Source organism: Rattus norvegicus, chromosome 4 (assembly GCF_036323735.1).
Source record: "Rattus norvegicus strain BN/NHsdMcwi chromosome 4, GRCr8, whole genome shotgun sequence".
In the NCBI taxonomy this organism is placed as follows: Eukaryota; Metazoa; Chordata; class Mammalia; order Rodentia; family Muridae; genus Rattus; species Rattus norvegicus.
Window position 1 is genome coordinate 63,879,593 of NC_086022.1, and position 25,357 is coordinate 63,904,949.

The 25,357-nt window shown below is 44.9% G+C and overlaps 1 protein-coding gene and 1 long non-coding RNA gene across 7 annotated transcripts in view; one reads left to right on the forward strand and one right to left on the reverse strand.

Moving 5' to 3' along the window:
• On the forward strand, window positions 1-23,890 carry LOC134486750 (uncharacterized). Of its 6 annotated transcripts, none has more exons than XR_010066125.1 (6): window positions 1-273; window positions 3,956-4,061; window positions 15,787-15,944; window positions 16,468-16,560; window positions 18,304-18,410; window positions 19,228-23,890. It is a non-coding gene; the product is annotated as an uncharacterized LOC134486750 (long non-coding RNA). The 6 variants fall into 6 exon arrangements; XR_010066128.1 differs by having other exon boundaries at window positions 3-273; window positions 15,813-15,944; XR_010066124.1 differs by lacking the exon at window positions 1-273 and having other exon boundaries at window positions 2,331-4,061.
• The window catches only part of Akr1b1 (aldo-keto reductase family 1 member B1), a 14,094-nt gene continuing 8,366 nt past the window's right edge, over window positions 19,630-25,357 (reverse strand). The window contains exons 8-10 of the mRNA NM_012498.1: window positions 25,029-25,112; window positions 22,569-22,651; window positions 19,630-20,022 (exon numbers count right to left, since the gene is read on the reverse strand). Coding sequence (NP_036630.1) covers window positions 19,980-20,022; window positions 22,569-22,651; window positions 25,029-25,112 — 210 coding nt within the window. The 3' untranslated portion in view covers window positions 19,630-19,979. The remainder of the gene's footprint in view (window positions 20,023-22,568; window positions 22,652-25,028; window positions 25,113-25,357) is intronic.

The window sequence follows — 25,357 nt, forward strand, 5'->3', positions numbered from 1 at the left end:
TTGGCTCTCTTTGAGACTTCTGCTCTTGGAGTCCAGCCATGATGTCCTGAGAGAGCCCGAGCCAATTATAATCCCCTAGTCAACAGTCAGCCAGGGTCTCAGCTGAGGCCAGTACCAACTGCCAGGCACTGAGGGAACAGGCCTCGAAGTTTCTGGTGATCCCAGCCCTAGCTAAGTCCAGCCTCACGGGCCCAGACCAGCCTGTCACACTGCTTATTCAGTTGGAATTGCTGACCTCCAGTAAGCGGCTGTGTCGTGCCACCAAGTTTTAAGGTAATTTCTTTAACAGCCGAGGTAGCTGGAGCACACAGGGTTTTGTTTTCATAACTATCGCATTGATTAGCATAAACATTTTCTCATGTGGCTGGATATTCATCATAAGTGCTCAACTGGGTAACAAAATATTTTGAGTTGATGTGGTGTGTTTATTTAAATATTGTGCTATTCTTGGCTATTGAGAAGGCTTCTCACCTCTCACTATTTAGCTGCTGGTATAAAACGTTGTGTGTAGAGACGTTTCTTCTTTACTGGATTGCCTCACTGGGACAAATTCCCAGAAGTAGAATTACATTTGGGTGTGAGCATTTGCCTGGCATCCCAAACGGAGAACCAAATTACTTATCAAACACACCAATGATCTGCCATCAATTATGCTCAGCAATACCCACACAGAAAATCACTCAGATTGGTTTGGAACACACACACACACACACACACACACACACACACACACACACACACTCACATAAATATATAATCACATTAATGGCATACCTTTGCCATATTCAGACACCCTCATCAATATTGCTAATTTAATCAAAAGAAATTGAATTTTATACAGATGGTTTCTACAGATTTTTTTATATTTAAAAGATTGTTTTCAATCCTACGCTGAAGTGTCTACATGTATTCTACATCTGATAATGCATTTTTCAGAGCCCTTAAAAAATCATTTTTTTTTAGGCAGACATGGTGGCATACACCTTTAATATGAGTATTTGGGAGGGAGAGGCAGGCAGATCTCTGTGTGTTCAAGGCCAGACTGGTCTACATAATGAGATCCAGTCTTTAGGAAAAAGAAAAAAGAAAAAAAGGGAAAAAGATAAAAAACTTTTAAAGCTACAAGTCACAATCAACTGATAGACTATGAGAATGCATTGATTGTACTAGGGTAAGCTTATCTCCCTTCCAATTAGTGAACTATATGAAATGGATTAAGTACCCCCTGACCAGTAGGACAAAGAGATTTCATAGGATAGAATAGAAATAGCAGAGCCCTATGCACTCAATAAACCTCTTTTTCTCCTTCTCTCACCCCCCCGTGTGTGTGTGTGTGTGTGTGTGTGTGTGTGTGTGTAAAAAACTTACTGTTTCAAGGTAAATAGATATTAGATCATTATATAAAATATATATTCTGGGCCAGGAGAGATGATTCTTCCGTTAAGAGCATTTGCTGCTCTTCCTAGGACCTGAACACAGTTCCTAGTACCTACACTGGGCAACTCACAACTGCCTGTAACTCCACCTCCAAGGGGTAGGAAAGCCCTGACCTCCATGGATATTCATAGGCGCATGTATAGACCAGCACACACAATCACACAGATGCATGATTCTTTCTTTTTAACATTTCCCTTTCTCTTTTTTAAAGATTTGTTTATTTATTATATATAAGTACACTGTGTAGCTGTCCAGAAGAGGGCATCAGATCTCATTACAGATGGTTGTGAGCTACCTGCATGGTGGGTTTTGCTGGGTTTTGAACTCAGGACCTCTGGAAGAGCAGTCAGTGCTCTTAACCACTGAACCATCTCTCCAGCCCCAGACATATAATTAAGAATAGTAAAAATATTTTTTTAAGAAAAATATTCTTAGTGCAATAAAAATATCTTTAAAACACCAGCCTTGGGCTGGCAAGTTGGCCTCATTTGGCAATCTGAGACCCTCAATTCAAGTCCTGGGACCCTCATGGTGGAAGGAAAAAACTGACTTTTGCAAGTCGTACACTGACACACACACACCACCACCACCACCACCACCACCACCACCACCACCACCACCACCACCACCACCACCACCACATCACCACCACACTAAATGTTTTAAAGATTTAAAATATCAGCTTTATAACTCATATTTACTGCCCTAAATATGGTTTCTAAATCATGGTCTAAATCACGGTGTGCATGTTCAGTTCTTCTGGGTTTCATGAGGTTGACTCCTGACTACTTTGCTACAAATGGCACAGCTCATGCGGTTATGCAGCTTGACACAGAGTTTGGGAAGCACATAAACATCAAAGACACTTGCTTCAGATTATGACCCTAACTGAAACAGCCTCTTCAGTGGCCTTCTTTTTTTTTTTTTTTTTCTTTTTTTTTCTTTTTTTCTTTTCTTTTTTTTTTTCTTTTTTCTTTTTCTTTTTTTTTTTCAGTGGCCTTCTTAACAGGCTGTCCTTGGGCATGTACCCAGCACAATTCGTACAGTGAATTGGCTGCACGTGGCCACTGCCCCTTTTGGCGCAATCCCCTTGTTACTTCATTTTTGGTCATCTTAGAGCCAAGACCCTCTTTTCTGTTTTGATGTATATTTCCCAGACTGCGACTTCCCTTTTTATATAGAATTATCTCTCTTTTGCGCTGCTTCAACTTTTCATGCAGTCAAACCCAGCCATCCCTTTCTAATGTTCCTGTCTAATTTCCATTGAAAACAGAAATTCATCTTGTTTCCACTGAGGTGATAAATGATTGAGCCCGTGATTTGTTCACTCGGTTCCTACCAAGGCATTCACTCAACACCCCTTGAACTAGAACTAGAACACAGCTCAGCAAAATGCAAATGAAGAGCTGTGGCACAGATGCTATTATGAAGCCAGGAAGGGGAGAGCCTATGAGGATCGTGGGCGCATGCGCCCCACTCCTCACTTCCAGCCATTGGCTTCTGCGTCATCAGCAAAACAGTTTGTGGTGCAAATGCTGACTGAGCAAATATTGTAATAATAATGAGTTGACTACAGCAAGAGATGGGAGGAAGCATGGTTGTAAATTTCAGGACCCATTCAGGACCCAGAATGAGACTCGGGAGTTGAGCTCTGGGACAAAATTATCATAGCAGAGAGCACAGAGATGATGATGACTATCGAATAATTTTTCTTTACTGAAGAAAAGCTCATTCCTCCTCGCCATCATCTGTGGGGTCTGCCTTTATTCCTATTTCATACATGAGAAAATTGCGGGGCAAAAGGTTTTGTGACTTGTTGAAGGTCGACAAGTTAATAGGTATCTGGAGTTTGAACCTGAGCCTAAGCTGTTCATTACTACGTTCTAAAGGAGAGTTGCCGCAGACCACCCAGGGGAGTGTGTCAGCAGAGGGACCAAGGCTTGGATTTCAGGTAGAGAACGGATTCAGCATGACAGACAGACACAAACTCGAGGTGTGTGCTGCTGCGAAAAGCTTTACTTCTTAGCATAGATTTAAGCAGTTAGAACAGGTACATCATAACTGGCAGTCATCCAGCTCTTATTCATCACCCCACCAATGTCCCTTGCAAGGAGGAAAGCAGAACGTGCAGTCTAGAAACAATTCTCAGCCGCAAACAATAGTTTAGAAAACTGCAGTTATACTGCCAGACTTGTGGGCACCAGGTATGCATTCATCATTTACCTTTGTTTTAATAAAGTTTAAACTCTATATTTATGGCCCGTCAGAATAAAATGGAAACTTTTGTAACCATTCTATAATTTCTTTCGTTTCTTGCTCAGTGTTAATTTTTCTTTTCTTTCTAGTTAACTCTTGATAAGTTTGTTCAACTTGTTGGAATTTGTCTATGATCTTTCTAAAAGAATCGTTACTGTTTTGAATCATGCTAAACAAAACTTTTCCAAAAGGGGGGTAAGGCTTTTCTGGAACAGTCATGTTGTTAGTAACTGCAATTAATTTCTCTCCTATTTGCTGGGAGCTAATGGATACAGCAGTTGAAGTCATCGCAGCCGTTGAGTTTATCAGGATCATGATGGTGTGAGACGTTTCCGTCTCTGAACTTTCAGTTCCTGAGACGTCTAAAGGTACATGAGCATCTTCCCACACTGCTATATTCTTAAAATCAGATATCGTTGACAGGCTTAAAATTGCTAAAAATCGCCAAGGCTAGAACACAGAAGGCACCTCCACCGCAAACATAGACCCCAGTCATCATCTATTTGTAGGGAGACGGCCAGGACCTCCAGGAGGCCAAGCCATTCCAGGCACATGCCTCTGTTCTGGATAGAAAGGAAGCACAAGACCTTCATGTCATGCAGACTCCACTGGAGTGGGTGTGGCAGAGAGGCCCCTGTGCAGATGGACCAAGGGCAGAGGAAGGGAGATTCCTGGAGGCAGAGCTGCTTACAATTCAAGGGTCTTAAAGGGATATTTGGATTGCTCTGTGGGGATCCACCACAGTGCCTCTTTCACTCTGTGGAGTTTCCTGCAATGAACCAGATCTGAAAAATGAAAAATGAAGACTGTCCTTATGGATATAAGACTGGGTTTTACATTCCACCAGTGGCTTCCCTGTATTCCATCGGATTATGGCAGTTCCTAGCTGAAGTGGTTTCAATGGCTCAGAGCAGGTCCAGCAGCAGGTGCATAAATCTGGACCCAGTGTGGCCTTCCCATCTCTTCATTTGTGAAGAGGGGACAATCCTACTCTTGGGGTGGACACACAAGCTGACCCATGGCGAGCGCTATTCTCGTATTTGTCAGTGCCTGCCATGGTCGTCTCTTCTGAACGGGTATGTTCTCATTAGCTGGATTTGTCATCATGCTTGGGTTCCAGGAGACCATCTACAGCAACAGCTGCAGACTCAGGGTGAGGTTTTATTTTGGTCCTTAGAAGTCACTTTTGCCCTCCTGGTGTTTCGCATGTGCTTCTTCAGTTTTAGGATGCATGGGAGCTGAGTGGGAGGGCCAGAAGTTCTTGTTTACTCCTGCTATCCCAGCATAGTTATTGTTGGTGCCTTCCCTTCGTAGTCAGAAATACCCTCGATGCAAAGAAAAGCCATATGGTCAGTCTATTTGGAGAGCAACAACACTCCTACCTATGGATGCTATTATGGGAGCTTTGTCAGAGACCCAAAGCTTCAGAGGATGGTGGTTTTGTTATTGTCTCTATGTGAGAGCTATAAGGGCTGTGTGGCTTTCTTTTAATAATCCAAGGAATCCTTCTAAGAACATCTCAAGTGTGTACTGTTAAAGGAAGAGAGTTACATCATTTTGAAAGTCTGCTATCAAAATATTGAGAAAACTCATAGCGTAGTAATAAATATGTTCTTATTAATGATCAAATAATAGATCTGGTGACAAGCTTAAAAGCTACGGTAATTTCGAAGTGGCGATGAGCGTCAGTGGTACACATGAAAACAACTGGGGGATATTCTCTCTCTCTCTCTCTCTCTCTCTCTCTCTCTCTCTCTCTCTCTCCTTCCCTCTTTCCTTCCTTCCCTCCCCTCATGCTTTTATTATCATTTATAAAGATTTGCCTTCGCCCCTTCTCTTAGTTACTTCTCTGTTGCTGTGATAAAGCACTATGACCAAACGCAACCCAGGGAAGGAGTTTATTTCAGCTATAGAAGGATAAGAATCCATTATGGTGGGAAGGCACAGAAGCAAGGGGCGGTCATGGCACCAGGAGAAGGAAGTTAAGGACCTCCATCTTGAACCATGAGTACTGGGCAGAGAGAGTAAACTGACGTAGGGCGTCTATGAACTCTCAAAGCCTGCCTCAGTGACATACTTCCTGCAACAGGGCTACAGCTCCCAAACTTCCTCAGACAGCGCCATCCACTGGGGGCCAAGTGTTCAAACGCTTGAGCCTGGAGAGGGCAATTCTCCTTTATAACCACCATGCTCCTCTAAACACGTGAGTTTAAGATTGTGAACATGACAGTGAGTAGGCAAGAATGAAGAATGCCATTGGAAAGTGAGTTTCGTAAGTCAAACGTGCCCATCAGCAGGGAGAGAGTACAGATAACATTTTTGTAAGCCTCAGTTTCTCCTTTGGAAATGGGTGAACCCAGACCACTGCTGAGAGTTTTAGTAACTTAAGGAAATCAGTGGATCTAACCCAAACTCAAAAGGGACCCCCTAACTTAGTAGTGGGGATTTGGGCCCAAGGAACATTGACTACGTGTCTTAGAGTACTCAAAGGCTTATAAGGTAGGTTGGAGAAGGAATAGACACTCTAGTGAGGGCAGGAATCCAGAAAGGAAGGGAGAGCCCAGGAATAGGCCAATGAGCCCAGTGAAGAGGAGGAGGTCATCAGAGTCTCAGGTTGGCAAGAGAAAAAGAAAACAGTAGACACACTGCAAAGGGTAGTGAGCAGCTCCAAAGAGGCAGAAGTAAGCAGAAGAGTTAGTAACAAAATAGGCACCAAGAGAGGGAATGTCCATACGATTTGAGGTCTTTATTTTTACAAGGCGTTTCAGGAAAGTCCTAGACAGTAAAAGTAATATAATGGGGCTATTACCAGTCATGGTTTGCATTAGTGAAAAAGGTCACATGATCATTTCTCTTCATATTTTACATCTAACCATCGAATCTCATTCCCCTCTAGTCAGTATTGACAAATCTATAGAATTCTATCCAGTTTCAAAACCACCACATATGTGTGAGTCAAGCATAAAGCTCGGGGGGTGAGGGGGGCAAACTGCACGGGGATCAAAAGGAAAAGGACCAGAGTGGTCATGAATTTGGTTTCTGGACACAAGAAGAGAAAGAGGGGGAAATGACATATGGGGTCATTAGTGTGTGGAATGTTGGGAGTAGCAAGGCATGGTTGGCCTGTCATATGTCTGTCTACTGGGACAACCTGTGCGACACATGCCCTGTAGGCATCATGTATTTTCATAATAGCCCCCTTCCTTCCTCTAACCTGCATGCATTCAGCATATGTTAAGAGTTTTTCTTGTTTTGTGGGAGCAACGCTACCTCCCTCACAGACTCTCGGTGAGGTTTGGAGATGGCGTATGCCAAAGGCTTCGTGCTGTAACCACTCTGTTCTCTGCTAGTGGCTTTGACAGTGGTATGGCCAGGAAGGGTCTCTCTGAGTACACTCGCTCAAACAGAAGTGTTGATCCAGTTCAGCCAGCAGAGGGAGGCACATACCAGGCCTTTGGTGGCTTAAGCTTAGGAGGCTAGGAAGTGGCAAGCATGGATGGAAACCTCCTTTGCCTCACACAGCCTGAGCAGGAAGAACAGGCTCCTTTCTGCTTGGCTTTGGCTTGTAGCCTTCTAAAAGGCACTCAGCCCGAGTGCTTGAGTTAAGCCCAATTAGAGCACAGGGGCATTGTCAGGTGAGTTCTGATGAAACAGGCAGGCCAGGGAGCAGACAGGAACCAGAGAGAGGGCCACGTACTCCACCCTACCCAAGAGGAATTTAATCATCTAAGTGGACAGAGTAGATGCTGGGTCAAGGAAGACTTCAGTGGTGTGCAGTAGACGTCAGGTATTTCTTCTCCAAGCCCTCTGTGCTGTCTAATTCTTCACTTGCCTTCTTGCAAGTAGGAATATCACCTCCTTGACATATAGTCCTGGGGTCCATCAGGGGTCATACAATAGGAATCCTCTCCTGTCCTCTGTCACCATCAAGCAGTTATTGCCTTATGTTTCCCTGTAGGCAAGACTGCAAAGGGTTTAGCTAGCTCTCTCTGTGGGCACACAGAGAAAGAAGACTCTACTGTGAAAAGCTCTCAGGGAGAACTTTCCCTCGGGATGGAGACCCTCCAACTCTAAAGACCAGACCGAGACACCACAGGATGTAATCAGCAAGAGGATTTGGTTTATTGTCGGGATACACAGGCACAGGCACCTGCGGGCGCTTCAGTCACTCGGGGGACTGGCGCGCGCCACAGAACCAAGGATGGGCTTTTTATAGGATTCTGGGGAGCAGAAGCAAGCATACAGAAGCAGATGCATGGTTACAGGGATATAATTGGTGGATTCTAATGTGGCAAGGGTTTAGCCCGGGGGCAAGTTTCCTAGCTACCTTCCTGGAACATAACGACTGACTGGGCCCCCCACCAGGGTGTGGGACCTCTCCCGGGGCTTTTCTCATTGTCAGGTGCTCAACCGCAGTCGTCCTGTTGCCAGGCCTTCAACCAAACATATCTTGCTTGGCAGCCGCTGTGTACTCAGTGTTCTAACCTTTCCCTGAACCAGTCATCTTAAGTACAGCCTTGCAAAATGGCGTTACTGCTGCTAAGCTGGGGTCTTTCAACTGTAAGGTAGAAAGGTAAGACGTTATAGGCACGGAGATCTTAGCCCATCGCTTCTACTTTTCTCCAGAGAAATCCAGGAAGTGAGATGCAATTACATAGGTTGTGTATCATTGTGCATGAAGTAGGTAGGTTGGTCGTCTTCTGTAGAGTGATTTCTAAAGGAAAATACCATACCGCCAGCTTCCAGGTAACTCCCGAGGAATCATTTCCAGATCAGCACGCTAGAGACAGAGTAATCTTACCATGCCTCTTAGTATGCAGAAAAAAGTTGACCACATAACTAGGCCTCCATACTCAACACCTACTGAACATTACCCAAGTGAGGGAAGTAAGCAGACAGTCCTAAGGCATCTAACTTTGTTTTTCATGGAAGATTTTTTTTTCTTAAACCTTTTTTAAGAGTCAGAATTTGAAGGTGGAGAGATGGTTCAGTGGGTAAAGGTACTTGCCTCCAAGCCTGATGATCTGAGTTCGATCCCCAGGTCCCACATTGTCAAAGAAAGGAACTAGAATTGAGTCTCACAGGTTGTCTTCTGACCACCACACAGTTTCTGTGTCATTTGTGTATATACACATGCACACACACACACATTCAAATAAAGTAAATAATAAATAATCAGAGCTGGGTGTGGTAGCACACACCTTTAAACTCAGCACTTTGGAGGACAGGAGAGTCTTTGAGTTCAAGGCCAGCCTCAGCCTGGTCTACAAAGTGAGTTCCCAGTTGCCAGGGCTATATAGAGTGACCCTGTCTCAAAAAAACAAAACAAAACAAACAAAAAGAACCAGATCCCTTTTCAAATGAGATGGTGTATAATTAAACAAAGTAATCAAGGACTTTGTCTGATTGAGGTTGGGGATGGGAGGGGAAGAGAAAACCCACATAACATTTTCCTCACTGCTCCACAATCTAGAGGGGGGGCCTCAGGCCTCCTTGTGGTTTCCCTTTGGAAGGTGAAACAGTGGGTCTGCGGTCCAGACTGTTCCGCTACTTGATGACTGGGTATCCAAAATGATGTGCTCAGACTAAGAGGATATCAGTATAGGTGACTGTCTTGGTTTATTTTCCTGTTGCTGGGACAAAATACTCCATCTTAAGAAAGAGAAGGTTTATTCAAACTCACAGTTCTGGGTCAGACCATCATGGCAGAGAAATCGAGGAAGGGTCAGGAACTTGAAGCAGCTGGTCCCATTATACCCACAGTCAGAAGGGACTCGTGGATCTCTGCATGACACCTGCTGCTCAGCCCCCATCTCCACACTTATTCAGCCCAGCATCCCCTTCGGGGAATGCTGCCCACAGTGGATGGGTATTCCCACATCAGTTAATAATCAAGATTACCCCAACACACACTGAAATATACTCAGAAACCCATCTCCCAATGATTCAAACTTTGGTCAAGTTTACAGTTAACTCTACCCGTAACAGAGACATATATACATATCACACACACACACACACACACACACACACACACACACACACACACACATCCATCTATATGAATGCTGGACTCAAGTCCATGGGCTAAGCCTTAGCTGACTCAGTTACGTAACCACTCAGACCAGCTGGGTGCCCTTAACATAGTCATTAAACCTCTCCTCTACAGAGCCTCAGATCTTTGAGAATTTTTACAAAGACCAATGACCCAATGCAAATCTACTGAGTCATGCTAAATCTACTGAGTCATGCTGAGTCTACTGAGTCATGCTAACTGGGAGGGAAGCCACCTCTTTCTCTTGGATTCTGAAGTCCAGGCCACTAAGGCACTGTTGCAGGCCCATGTAGACTACCCAGTGAAGTGGGCTTGTAGCCACCTCTGCTCTATACATCTACCCCACTTCTGACATCACCCAGAGCTCGGGCCTCAGGACCTCTCCACTGTGTTGAATTGGGTGGGTCCCTGTGCCTCTCCCGAGGGAACCAAGAACAGGTGGAGGACTCATTTTTTTTGATCCCCTTTGACTTGTACTCCAAATTCATCAAAACTTATCTGACTCTTGGGCAGGGCTCCAAGGTTGGTCTTTTCTTCCCTGAGTTTCAACTCCCTGCAAGATTGAGGCCCTGGGGGTTGGGGATTTAGCTCAGTGGTAGAGCACTTGCCTAGGAAGTGCAAGGCCCTGGGTTCGGTCCCCAGCTCCGGAAAAAAGAACAAAAAAAAAAAAAAAAAAAAAAGATTGAGGCCCTGTTAGTTCAAAAATCTGTCGCTTCATCTCTGACCACCTCTCTCACATCCTCATACCATTGAAATGACTTCTACCTGATGGAGAATTTTGCTTCTTACTCATGAGTCAGCAAGCTAAGAAGGACCAGAGAGAAAATCAGTTTAAGAAGATAATTGCTTTCTTCCTTTCTGCTTAGTCACAGGCAACTGGACACTTAAATGTTTCTATGTCAAGAGTTAAGAAGGCAGGGGTAGAGTAAGGAATTCAGGGGAAAGGCCGCAGACTTAGAAGTTGCCATTTCTGACAAGCTACGAGATCTTCAGCCTCTTACTGAGTTTTCCCTGATTTCAGTTCATCTGGAAAGTGAGACTCGTGATACATAAATCCCACTAAATTGATGTAAGGACAAACAAAATATAGAAAAAGTTCATTTTTGTTATTAAAAATGAGCTATGGATCTGAACATAGAATTCTCAGAAGGAGAAATAATAGCCAAGAACTATCATTGAGAGTGTTCAATATCCTGAGCAATTAGAAAACATGCAAATTAAAAATGCTTTGAGAGTCCATCTTTTCTGTCTAGAGTTTGTCTTCTCGGAGTTGCTAAGGTCAAGAGAAGAACTAACAAATGCTGGTAAAGAGGTCGGTCGAGGGAAACCCCATTTAGTGACCGTGCAGCCTTGATAGCAGGGCTTCTCAGCTTCCTAATGCTGTGACCCCGCCCCCACCATAAAATTATTTTTGTTGCTACTTCACAGCCATAGTTTTGCTACTGTTATGAATTACAGTGTAAACATGTGTGTTTTCATATGGTCTTAGGCAAACCTGGTGAAAGGGTCACTCAAAGGGGTGGCAACCCACAGGTGGAGAAACACGGTTCTATAGAAATCAATGTGGAGAATTCTTAAAAAGCTAGAAGTAGGCCTACCATGTGATGTGGCTATTCCACTCCTTGACAATGATACCAAAGGGTTGGTCATCCGACTACAGAAATACCTGCTCAGCCGTGCCCATGGCCGCTCTATACTTACACATTGCCGCTGGCAAATGGAACCAACCTAAATGCCATTCCGTAGACCATGGTGAATAGACAATGAAATCAAGCACAGACATATGATGAAATTCTAAAGGAAAAAATGAAATCATGAAATTTGCAGGTACGCGGATGGATCCAGAGTGTACTGTACTGAGCAAGGCAGCCTAGACCCAGAAATATACACCACACATTCTCTTCTTTGGTTCCTAGCCCCAGATCTTTGTATTTAGATAATAGCTTGAAATAAGTGCAGCAGACAGAAAAGTAGAAAGGGACTGTGGGGGCGGGGTAGGGAGTTCTAGAGCAGGGGGTGGTAGGATAGTAGGTGCCTTGAAGGGGTCGGGGATGGAAGAAATGAGGGGAGGACTTTAACAGCATGGGGAAGGGAGGGTAATATAGTCAGAGAGGAGGGCAGAGGGATAAATAACATGAGAGATGTTTGGAAATGGAGGAATGTTTTATAAAATTAATAGGTGGATAGATAGATAGATAGATAGATAGATAGATAGATAGATAGATAGATAGATAGATAGAAAGAAAGATAGATAGATAGATAGATAGATAGATAGATAGATAGATAGATAGATAGATAGTTTATATATCCCCAAGGGTGCTCACCTGAGACCCATAGACTGACAAAATTCCCATGCCAGCTTAGGAAACCTCCCTTTGAATTGTTGGTTGGGGGAGCCCAGAGACTCTCAAATCAATACAGGCTTTTGCTTTTGCCCTTGGCTGTCCCTCAGAATTTAATCTAAAAGATTTATACAATAGTGTCTAGATTCTCTGTAATCCATTTTGAAAATAAGCAACTGGAGAAATGTTCCATTAGGTACAGTGCTTGTTGTGCAAAGAGATCCCCAGAAGCCTTGTAAAAAAAGCAAGATATAGCAATGCCTCTGTGTAACCCATTGCTGGGGACAAATGTGTGAGTGAAGACAGACAGGTCTGGGAACTTCTGCTTGGCCATCTGCCTGAATCAATGAACTCTAGGTTTCCAGGCTCCCTGTCTCAAAACATAATGTAGAGAGTATCCAAGGCAAACACCAAATGTCAACTCCTGTCACCATACGCATGTGAACAAGACACACACATACCACACGAAAGCTTATTTCCACCACACACACAACAGAATAAAATAAAACAATGACGATGGAAAATGAACATACATGTTCTCGGGTTAAGACGTCAGTAGTGGGGTTGGGGATTTAGCTCAGTGGTAGAGCACTTGCCTAGGAAGCGCAAGGCCCTGGGTTCGATCCCCAGCTCCAAAAAAAAAGAACCAAAAAAAAAAAAAAAGACATCAGTAGTCCCACAGACACTTATACATACTTCCCTCATAACAAGACTGAGCACAGATGTTAACAAGATTGTCCCTTTGCTCTGTATAGCTTTATGACCTATAATAGTTTAAATGTATGTTATTCAGTTGGCCTATTGACAGCCTTAGTATAAATGGAATTTTACTATTTTTCCTGTATATACATTCAGATTCACTCACAAGGGAAGCAAACAGCTACGGTTTGCACAATGTGAGGCTATACTGTGATAGGCTGATGTTGACATAGATGTTCTTTACCACACTAGGGACATGCTCTCCTATTCCTTGTTTACCAAAAGATATTTATCATAAAGTCATTTGAATTTTATCTTATGCCTTTACACACACAACTTTTCCATCTGGGGAATTGCATTACTTTGTAGCAGTAAACCAACAATAGATTCCCCAAGATAAAATCACATTGGTCATTTTATACATTGTTCACTATTGGTAACTACAGTTCGTTCAGGATGTTTGTTTTTGGTGAGATTAGTGTGTGGTTTCCTCCCACTCCCCTTTCTTGAGGTGTTCCACTCAGAGTTTGAAAGCACGCAATGGTTAGTTTCTAATTGTCAACTTGACACAATCTAGAATCATCTATGGTCTTAACTAAGAAATTGTCTGGATAAGATTGACCTGTAGGCATGGCAGTGGGGGATTGCCTTAAATGTTCAATTGTTGTGGCTAAGACCCATCCCACTGTGGGCAGCACCATTCCCTAGAAAGTGAATTCTGACATGTATAAGAGCAGAGAGACAGAGCTAGCAGCAAGCAAGCATGTGTGCATTCATTCCTTGTCTGTTTGATTGCTGTTATGATGTGACTAGCTGCTGCAGTTTTTGTTTTGACTTCCTCACAATGATACAATGGTGGACTGTAACCTGAACTTGCCAACACCCCTTTTCTTCTCCAAGTTCTTTTTCGTTAGTACATTTTACAACAGCAACAGAAATGAAGGTACACAACACTGTTTTCTGAAAGAATTGGCATGACATTGTCTAAACCTGAAATGTTACATACTTATATAAATCCATTGATTATTAAATTTTGAGGATTTCTGGGGATGAAATCCAGGGCCTCACACATGCTAGGCAAGAACTGTTCCACTGAGCTGTGTCCTTAGCCCAGATCTTCAACTATGGAAAGATTTTAAAGCAACCATTCAACTTTGTTCATGGATATGAGATTATGAGTTTCCCTACATATTGTCTGCACAGTGAGGTCTGACAGGTAATGTCTTTATATTTCTGTATATGCTTTCTACTTTATGTTAGGTGGCAGTCCGGGAGTTAGACTTAGCTCAGGAGTGAGAAGTTTACCTGGAAATCTCAGCTCCAACATTTTCCAGCTATATAACCTTGGCTACTGGTGGTGTGTTGGCCCCAGAAACTTTATCTGCAAATGTGGTTAAAAACTTCCTATCACTGTTAGAGGGTTTAGTGCATATTAATTTATATCAAACTCATAAGTAATGATCAGGCACCACTGCTAGTATTTATTGTCAATTCTCTTTAATTTTTGACTTGATTGTTTATCTGTTTCAAGTTTTCGGAATGCATTTGGGGGGGGTAGGGAATAGTTTCTGGATAATTTGGTTACAACCTTATGGTTTTGTTTAACAGCGGCCAGAGAATATGAAAGTGATATCAATTTTTGACAAACTGTGAAGGCATTTTTGGCCTAGCATATTCCTGGTTTTCATAAACATCTTATTTATACTTGGACGTGAGTTCTCCAAGAATTAGGTTAGTAAAGATGACAATTCAGTTCTACACTCCGAGAATAATTTTATCTGTTTAATGTAAGGAAAGTATGTGGCTACCGTTGAACAGGTGAATAATTTAGATCTTCTGCCCACAATGACTACTTTCTAAGTGTTTCCAAAATTTTCTTATGAGGTGCTTTATTTTAGAATTCATAGAAATTTTGTGCAGATAGGGCAGCAGTTGTCAGATACCTCACACCGACTTTCCTGTGGTGAACAATTGACTTGGCCTCACTAGTGAGCCGATGTGGATAAATTTGTGAGTTGAGGTCTATGCCACTTTAGATTGCTGGTGCTCCTTCCCCGTCTGAGGACCTCATCTACAGTCAAGGTGACCCCCTAGTCTGTTCTAGTGCTTCCTGATTTAGATGACTCTGAGGACCGGTCATGTGTTTTAGAGGGTATCCCAGCTGCTATTCATCTGTTTTTGTTATGCTTAATTACTATTAGGGTTTTTGAGTGGAGGAAGAATAGACTGAGTGTACTGGCTAGTTTTATGTTAATTTGACACAGGCTAGAGTCATCAGAGGAAGGACCCTCAATTGAGAAAATGCCTCCATAAGATCAGGCTGTAGGCAGGACTGTAGAATATTTTCTTAATATGTGATTGATGGAGAAGGGCCCAGGCCATCATGGGTGGGTGATGGATTCTATAGGAAAGCAGGCTGGGCAAGCCATGTGGAGCAATCCAGTAAGCAGCATCCCTCCGTGGCCTCTGCATCAGCTCCTGCCTCCAGGCTCCTGCCCTGTGTGAGTTCCTGTCCTGGCTTCCTTCCATAATAAACAGAGATGCTAAAGTGTAAGCCAGATAAACCCTTTCCTCCCCAAGTTGCTTTTAGTCATGGTGTTTCATCACAGCAATAGTAGCCTTAGCTAGGACACTGAGTGACAGTCTCATCCTATCAGATTAAGTTCCTATCATCAACATGACAGAACCCTGTAGATGTCAGTTTTGCTTACTCGGTGGTATGTTGATTCGTGTAATCACTATAATTTTATTTTTCAAGGACTTATTTTTAATCACTTTAAACTATGCGTCTCTGTGGGCATGGGCACATGAGAACAGGTGCCCATGGAGGCCAGAAGCATCAGATTCCCTGGAGCTGCAGTTATAGACAGTTGTGAGCCACCTGATATGGGTGCTGGGAATTGAACCCAGGTCCTCTGGAAGAGCAGTATATGCTTTAACATCTCTCCAGCCTCTGTGATTTTTATTTCATTCTAATATCATAATATTATGATACAGAAAATTAACGTCTACACGAATAGCAGGTATGCCCTTGCCACAGCCCACGTCCATGGTACTATATACCAAGAGAGAGGACTGCTCACATCAGAGGGAAAAGAAAAAAAAAAAAACAGGAAATCTTGGATCTCTTGGATGCCCTGATGAACCCAGCAACTGTGAGTATTATTCATTGCCCAGGACATCAGAAGGGAAGAGACTCAGTGGCACAGGGCAGTAACCAGGCAGATGCAATGTAGTAGACAAAAATCCAGAGACCCAGATTCTGTCCCCCTTTTACACTAAACAGCTAATGGGCTTTGGTAAGTCACCCTCTGATCCTCAAGGATGTTTGGTTTTGGTTGGTCCTAATCTGAACGTATATTCTTCAAAGATTATGTATATGTGTATTAATGCTTCTGAGTGTCCTCTAAGCAATATGCAGTTCTCAGACTGTAAGTTTTGGTAGCCTCAAGGTGTACCCAATACATCAGGCTGGCTAGCCTGTAAGGCACTGTGGAAATGGTGATATATACCCTCTGGATTCGGTTGTGAAGGGCGTCATGGCTTCCATGTTTTATTGAAGTCACTTATTCGGGGAGAGTCAGCCATTGTGTGTGGACACCCGGGTAGTTTTTGAAAAAGGTACATGTGGTCATGAATTTTAATACCATTATCCTAACTTCTTCTATCGGCCTTCAGATGAAGATGTAGAACTCTCAGCTCCTCCTGAACCATGCCTGCCTAGATACTGCTATGGTCCCACCTTGATGACACTGGACTGAATCTCTGACTGTAAGCCAGTCCAAGTAAATATTGTCCTTAAAAAAGCTGCCTTGAGATGGCTCAGTGGTTAAGAGCACTGACTGCTCCTTCCAGAGGTCCTAAGTTCAATTCCCAGCAACCACATGGTGGCTCACAACCATCTGTAATGAGATCTGATGCTCTCTTCTGGTGTGCCCGAAGACAGCTACAGTATACTTACAGATAATAAACAAACAAACAAACAAACAAATAAATAAATAAATAAAGTTGCCTTGGTCATGGTGTCTGTTCACAGCACATCCTAGCTAAGACAGTGCACGCACTGAACAAGTGAGCAACTCTGTCTGTACCCAGCATCGACATGACTGGCTGAACCACCTTGAAAGTAGATCCCAGCCAAGAATCTCACAATCACATCCTCAGACATTCTCCACCAACGAGAAACTCTGATGTAGATCTGCCCGGAATACCAGCAACTCTGAGAAATGAAGGTCTATGTTTGTTACAAACAAGAAAGGGCTTTGAAACTGTGTTGCAGGTCTCTCCTGGGTAGGAGGCTTTGGGAAAGACGCTTCTGGCTCCATGCCGGGTTCCTCCCTTGCTTGAGGCTTTATGTGCAGTTTATATGTTGAAGGTCCAGGCAGGAGCAGAATGAAATCAGCTCCCCAAAATGAAACTAAAAATGCTGGTCTGGAAAATCACCAGACTAGATGTTCTTCACAATTCTTACCATGTCTCACATCCTTGGCTTGGCCTTCACTGACTGCTCCTTATAAATTTCATCCATGAAACGATCCTTATGAAAACATCACAGGCAGCATTTTCTTTCTTTCTCTTTTTTAAGTCAAGTTTTATTTTAGTGTTTTTTTCCTGTATCTCTTTTTCTCCAAACAGGTAACATTGTTGTTCATGTTGTTTTGTTATTGCTGCCCTTGATATATTTTTTTAAAGATTTACTTATTTATTATATACACTGTAGCTGTCTTCGGACACACCAGAAGAGAGCATCAGAGCCCATTACAGATGGTTGTGAGCCACCTTGTGGTTGCTGGGAATTGAACTCAGGACCTCTGGAAGAGCAGTCAGTGCTCTTAACCACTGAGCAATCTCTCTCCAGTCCCAGCATTTTCTTTAGCATATATTCTTTGTGCCATTAAATAAAACCCTAGAGAGGTAAATACAGTTCCTCAGGTGCTGCCCCTTCCTGTGTGTGAGTTCTTGCACCCCTGGATAGTATTTGTGAGCTGCAAAGGGACCATGGGTTTGCTTCTGTCATTTTTAGTTATGATGATATTAATATCAGGAATAATGGCTGACCATGTTTGTAATATTTTTCCGTGCGTACACACACACACACACACACACACACACACACACACACACACACACACACGGATGCCATGGTGTACATTTGGAGGGCAAAGACAACTTGTGGAACTCAGTTCTTTCCTTCCACCATGTATGTCCCAGGGATCAGAGTCAGGTTATCAAGCTTGGCAGCTTTACCTGTTGAGCCATTTCCCTGGCCTGGCTGTCATGTTTGAATAGCTGTGTGTGCAAGTTTTCATAAGTTTAATAGTCATGACATCATTTAATCCTTATGGTCATCCTAAAGCAAGCATTTTATAGACAGAGAAGACAAAGGTTGTGTGATGGTTTATATATGCTCTGCCTGGGGAGTGGTAGGATTAGATGTGGCCTTGTTGGAGGTGTGTCACTGTGGGTGGGCTTTAAGGCCCTACTCTTGTCTGAAATTGAGTCTTCCACTTGCAGCCTGCAGATGAAGATGTAGAACTCGAACTCTCAGCTCTCCTGCACCATGCCTGCCCGGACTCTGCTATGCTCCCTCCTTGATGATAATGGACTGAACCTCTGAACCTGTAAGCCAGCCCCACTTAAATATTGTCCTTACAAGAGTTGCCTTGGTCATGGTGTCTGTTCATAGCAGTAAAATCCTAACTAAGACAGGCTGATAGATTAATTTGCCAGTCAAGCAAGTGGAATTGCAGTTGAAAGAATATAGAGAACCCTTGTCCTTGAAGAATATGGGCTGCCCCAAGCAAAGTAGCTCTTCTCGGGGTTTGAAATACACTGGAGATTCAACTCCTCTTTCATTTACTGGCAGTGCTAAGTTTTGTCTTAAAATGAAAACTCTTCCCAGTGAAGAGGTTTTCTGGTGTCTTCTGTTCAATAAAGAGAATTAGCCACATAATAACCTGATAAGAGCAGTTATCAGTAGAGTATGGACCCCAGCAAGAGGAACTGGACTGCTGTGATGCTAGAAGCAGGGCTCAGACCAAGGCCACCCAGTAGCCTGTGCAGGTGGAACTCTTGGTTCCAGTTGTTTAGGTTCAGAACATCATTCTTCCTCAGAAGAGGCCTAGCAACTGCTGCCACCCAACTAACTCCCTTCAAGAATGGCATAAATATCAGTACCATGTAAGGCAGTCATGAGACATGATCAGATGGGCCTATAACCAACAAACTAAGCCAGGAACAGAGCTGCTGGCTTTCTGAAGCCTCAGGCCACATTGTGTATCCTGCCTCTTCTACCTTCTGTCATTTGAACCCTGGATGAAGAACTGCTACCACAGAGACCAGCAAGAGTATCGGGTCCCCAAATCTGTTTTCTGTAATCTTAAAGTGTACACCACATCCAGCTGATGTCAGCTTTTTATGCCTTTCTTCTCTTTCTAGATGATGGGCTTCACAAAATTGCCCGTTGCCCTCAGGCCTTCTGATTCAGGCCTCAACAGGGAGGACCACCCAGGTAAAATGTGACACCAGGGGCTTTATGCCATAGCAAAAAGTCCTGGTTGCAGTGACAATCACCCAGAACACGTGTAGACCCTTAAAGTCCTTGGGTATAACCCAACTAAGATTGCTCAGTCTCCAGACATGAGGCCCAGACACACTCTGTTTGAGCTCACCATGTCACCAGGATGCTACTCACCACCCTGACACTCTGCAGTGTCGTGCTAGGATACGAGTTCTCAGTTTGTTCACAGCACTGGCCTGTGCTTGGCACTCAGGCTGGGTGTGGGGCAGAAGGGGTGCACTGTATTACAGCGCAAAAGCAAAACAGACGACCACCAAATTCACAAAAGCAGTTTTTATTTGAGGCAAAAAGTCTGACCCCCATAGGACTGGAGTTCTAAGCACTCAAATTTAAGTGTTAGTGGCATGACTTGGGCTATAAATCTTGCTTTCTCTTTGGTTGGAAAAGGTACTCGTGTTAAAGTCCTCCAGGTGGGAAGAAGACCAAGAAAGGCCGAAGAAACTCCTCAGCTACTGGTACTGCCCTCCACATTCTACGTCAAACTAACAAACTCTCACCATCTGGTCTGCAAGGTGCCACCCAGTGCAGAGGGACACTTGCAAGGGCAGATGAGGCAGAAAGAACATGTGTTAAGTCGCTTGGGGAGGAGCAGGATTCGTCCACCACAGCTTCAGACTTCTGCGTGGAAGGGGTAATCCTTGTGTTTGGCACAGCTGTCAGAAAAGAATACATGCAATTTACAAGTTAAAGACTTCCTAAAATTAATTGGGTTCACTTATTTATTTAGTGTGAGTTGCTTCTCTCCTATCGTGTGGGTCCTGGATAAACTCTGTTTATCCTCAGGATTGATCCAAATGTCTGAACACTCTGCACCACCTTGCCAGCTCTCAAGGAAAAAGATTCTGTCTGTAACGAACGAGTCACCAACACAGAGAAACGGAGTCTCACTGTGGACTGAGCAGTCTTAGAGCCTTCTGATCTTAGGTACAGCTACTCAGGCTCTGAGCTCCTCTTGTCTTGTGATGTCAGGAACTGCATCATGTGACAGGCTGCACTAAGCCCTAGCCTGGAGCACACTGGGCAGCAAGTCCTGCGTGGGAACTCTGAGGAGCTGGCAGGATCATACAGCCTCATGTCAACTTTCTGCTGTCTTTTAAGACAGGGTCTGGTGAGGCGGGGCTGGCCTCAAACACACTGCTTAGCTGAGGATGACCTTGAAGTTCAGGTCTTTCTGACTCCAACTCCCAAGTGCTGGGATTACAGGCGTGTGGCACTACACCCAGTTCATTTTATCAGCTCCTGAACACAGGACCAAAAGAACAGAGATAACAAAGCAGTAGAAGGGTTTACGAGCTGTACCTCACTGAACCCTGAAGGGCAAGTCAAACAGCCAGCCACTCACAGGAAAGGAGAGGCCCCTCTGTGACATCTGGAGTGAAATGAGCACCTAACAGCAGCTGGGGATGTACTGCAGGAACAGGGCAAGGGCTGGCATGGAGCCAAGGTTCACAGTCTATTTGGTAGGGCCAATGGCTTATAATGGGAACAAAATGGCAAGAACACTAGAGAAACTAGGCAGGCACAGTGTCAAAGCCTGAACACGTGTGTGTGTGTGTGTGTGTGTGTGTGTGTGTGTGTGTGTGTGTGTGTGTGTGTGTGTGTGTGTGCGCGTGCGCGCACATGTTGGAATCAAAGGACAACTAGTGTGACACACACACACTCACATTAAAAAAAAATCCAGTTAATTCTGCAATAAAAAATCAGAGACAATACCATGAAGTCCCAGACAGCTCCTGCTCTTTGGAGAAGAGCAGGAAGGTAAATCAAATATAAGAAAGGTCATTTCTTTCTTAATCAAATCAAACTAAGAAAGGTTGCGCTACTCCTCAGAAGATGAGTATGTTTTCGTCTGAGGTTGTGCTTCTCTTCTAGAATCCAAGCAAAAGTGCACTGCTCGTTTCTTTCCACACCCCAGAGGATGAGGATGAGCCAGGCCCCGGGTATGCAGCTCTCACTGAACACTCAGATCACTCAAGCTCCCCCGCAACTGCCTTTCTTCGCATCCTGGACTCAGACACCAGCAGCAAGAGCTCAGTATAGCCGTGTGTGTCCACAGGAGGGCTGGCATGTTAGGAAAGGTTTGCTGGGAGCACTAGAGCCCGCCCCTGCCCCAACCCCAACTGCAACCCATGTCAACTCAGTACTGTCCAAGCACAGCTGCTTCTAGAATAGTCATGGAAGGTGCAAGGAGGTGAGCAGACACAAAGGGTTTGCTCTCCCCACAAGCTTTGATGTCAGCATCAGCAGTACCAGGGAACTCGCAGGGCTGAGTGACTTAACTACTACAGGCTCTAGGAACCGGATGGATGCTACAGGCAGGTGATTCGCTTCTCTCCTGTCCGTTAGATCCAAAGTAAAAGATGATTTTCACATTAAAAGGTTAAACGTCCTTAGTGTAATATCAGAAAGGGTCCTGTTTCAGAGTCCTGGGCTAGTTCTGTTTACAGCTTACTTAGAACCTGAGGACTCTGTGATGGCAACATGTAAAAAGCCCGAATCACAAACCTTACTGCCTATAGAGACCGTAGAGGTTGCGGCCACCACCAGGCAAACACCGAGTTATGCAGATGGCGAGTGAAAGCAAGAGAGTGTGAGTGAGAATCAAGACAGGAAGACAAAGCAGGCATTGGGGACACAGGCTGCTTCTTAAAGCAAACTCATCCCCAGGGATTCGGAGTCCAAACCCCATTTCAGAGGGAAGCAAAAAACCAGCAGAGGTGAAGCTGAAGGGCCCTGGGTGCCCGAGTGGCATTAAGCCATCTGAGTGGCATTACAGCCATCTGAGTGGCATTACAGCCATCTGAGTGGCATTACAGTCACAGGGTGTTTTGTGCCAGAGCTGGGGCTACCCTGAGCCCAGCACCAGGGTCTTCCTACCAAACTCCTCGTTAGCGTCATTAAGTCAATCGGTCACATGCAAACTCTTCTAGGAAGGTGGGTACCAGAGAAGCCCCTGGGACCATCTGAGTTCAGAAAAGCCAAAGTGGACCAACTGTGCTCCCAGGCAGGTCTCCTGACAGCCACCCTCCCCTGGCTTTGTGCAGTGCCTCCGGGTCTGTATAGATTAGGAGACAAGGTCTGTGTGAAAGCAGGGCGGGCTGCAGGGGAAGGACCCTGCCTCTGGGGCCTGAGAGATGCCTGTTAGTCTAAACATTTGGTGACATAGAATAGGTAGAACAGGCACCACACTGGAACTCACCTCATCAAGGCGCACACCCTCCAGTTCCTGTTGTAGCTGAGTAGAGTGGCCATGTCCTCATTGCTCAGCTCAAAGTCAAAGACCTTACATACAAACATGGAGGAAAGAAACAAAGTCAATAAGCTCACAATAAAACAGAGACAAAGCAGGAAGTTCCAGATGGCCCTCACTGCCTGGAGTGCAGAGGGCAGGAGAGGACATGGGACTTCAAGAAGACTGGTAATTATGCTCCAGAAGGTGCAGGCTTGTGGCCCTATCTGAAATGGCCTCTCCCTTCCAGGATTTCCAAGCAGAGGGCACTGTTCAGTCATTCCTGTCAGGCTCCTGAGCCGCTCTACTGTGATAAGCACCAGGGGAAATGTTACTGAGTGTCCTGACTGCTCCATTCACCAGAAGTGTAAGAGGAGACGCCTCAATAGCTGGAACACCCATTAATCCGGGTTCTGGGTTCTGCGCTGTGATGAAAGAAAGGCTCTGGGCTGTCCCCAGCAAGGCACTCCAGCTGGGGACCGAAGGACAATGCCTCGCGGATCCATGTGTGACAAGGCCTAAGAAAATATGTCAGGTTTTGACATACAGAGCAAGAAAGGCTTCCACGAAGACAAAAGAATGAATACAGGAATATGTAACAGACCCTAGCACACTGACTCCATGATGGAAGGAAGTACCATTCAAGTCATAAAACTCAGCAGGTACACAACACCGTCAGCCAAATCAAAGACCAAGCAAAACACCCAGCGAAGGTGAAGCTGAAGGATGCATTACAGTCATGGGGTGTTTTGTGCCAGACCTGGGGCTACCCTGCTGTTAAATTTCAATCCCAGGGCAAGCGTCTAAGGTGCCTATTTAAGGTAGCTAAGCAGACCTGGCCTCCAGGTTCAATACCCTTCAGTCCCTACCAATTACAGGGTGTGGCGGGCACACCCACCTTCTACTCAGCTCTCCAGCCCCTCCCCTATACAGCCCGACGGTTCCCTTACTACCCACTTCGCTCCTTTTGTACCTTTGGCTTCCTGGCTGTTGTACTTGGTCCCCCTCACCCCAACCCCCCGGTTCAGGAGCAGTCATGTCCTTTCCTTTCTAATTTTTTTGTTTGTTTTTATTTTTAATTCACATCAATGTCCATAGTTCTGGAAAAGTCTCTACATGTGCTAGCCTCGCCTTCTGGCTTCTGCAGTTCTACCTCTGGCTAATTGTTCTTGTTAACTGAGGTGTATCACACCCAAGATGTGATTGTGTGCTTAAACCCTGAGAAAGGCTTGGGATCCCAAACACCCAGTGTAGTCACAGGCTGGCTAATAAAGACTTTCTACTTGTTTAAACTCATGTCTGCTTAGTCTTCTCCGGTGGATACCCCACAACAGAATACAGAAAAGAAGTTAGGGTACAGGGTGGACAACTAGACCAGACGGCCTTCCGCAGCACCAGGACTTGGAAATGGAGCTGCACCCTGACAACCCACTCCACTTGGCACATTCTGATGGCGGAATGTGCAGGACTAGACTCTGCTACATTCTCTTGTGACTGCAGCCATGGAGAAACAAGCAAAGTGCACAGTAAGATGAAAAACAGAAACAAACAAAAACGAAACACTAGGTCAGTGGGTTAAGATTGGTCACCGACATTCTTTCTTCTTTTTCAAGACAGTTTCTCTGTGTAGCCCTGGCTGTCCTGGAACTTGCTCTGCAATCCAGGCTGGCCTCAAACTCACAGATCCACCTGCCTCTGATTCCCAAGTGCTGGGATTAAAGGTGTGCGCCACCACCGCCTGGCTGTGTTTTCTTCCCTAATACTTTAGAAATGAATTATGGGGTGAGGTATTAACCCATTTCTAGCAGGACATGTCTCTCGTCCCACATCGTTACATGTAAGTGGTATGTATGGTCACGGTCACGAGGAGGAGGTAGGATTAGAGTAGCTTACTATGTCGTCAGAACCACTCTAGTGCCCATTGTGGACTCTGTGGGGCTGACTTTGAACCAGACTTCGGCAGAGCATCCCTTTGCTTTGACGGGCCAGAGGCTCCTGTGATGTGGTCCCAGGACCGTCCTGGAGCAGCTCTTTCCCAGCTAGCCTCTCACCAGGTAGCCTGAGCTGCTGCAGTGGTGGGGGTAGGGCATTCTCCATGCCTACACTCCTGGTGCCCAAGCATTCCCACCCCTGCTCATGACTGCTTAGGTCTTAACAGAGCCAGTGGATCGGTGTATGTCCTGGGCGTCCATGGACCCACCACCAGCACAGCAATGTTTCCTGAGCACTTAGTGTGGAACCAGGGCTATCAAGTGCTGTCGCGTGTGCACCACGAACTTTAGTCTCACCTCAGCCCTCACCATAGGCACTGTTTTGAGTGTAGTCAAGTGACTTGCTCGGAATCACACAGCTGGGAAAGGAAGGGGAGGACGAGAACCCCCAGGACCCACCTGCCATGGAGGAAAGCCAGGCCTGGAGCTGGGATCTTACCTTAAAGTTCTCAGCAATACGTGCTGGTGTCACAGACTTGGGGATCACGACCAGGTTCCTTTGGATGGGGAACCGGATCAGCACCTGCGGATGCAGAGGTGTGGAGTGTGTAAATACACCGTGTTACCATCTCAGTCAATAAGTGCACAGGCAAAGAGGTTGTGAGACGCCAAGTGACAGCCACGAGTTGGTGCAAATCTGACCCTACAGTCCTGCTCCATCAGTGGCTCCAGGCATGTCACAAGGCCACAGGAAGTCACTGCCTGGTCACACTACCCCTGGAAGAAAGAGAACACCTCCCACACCGCAGGCAGTAAGAGCTCTTCTAT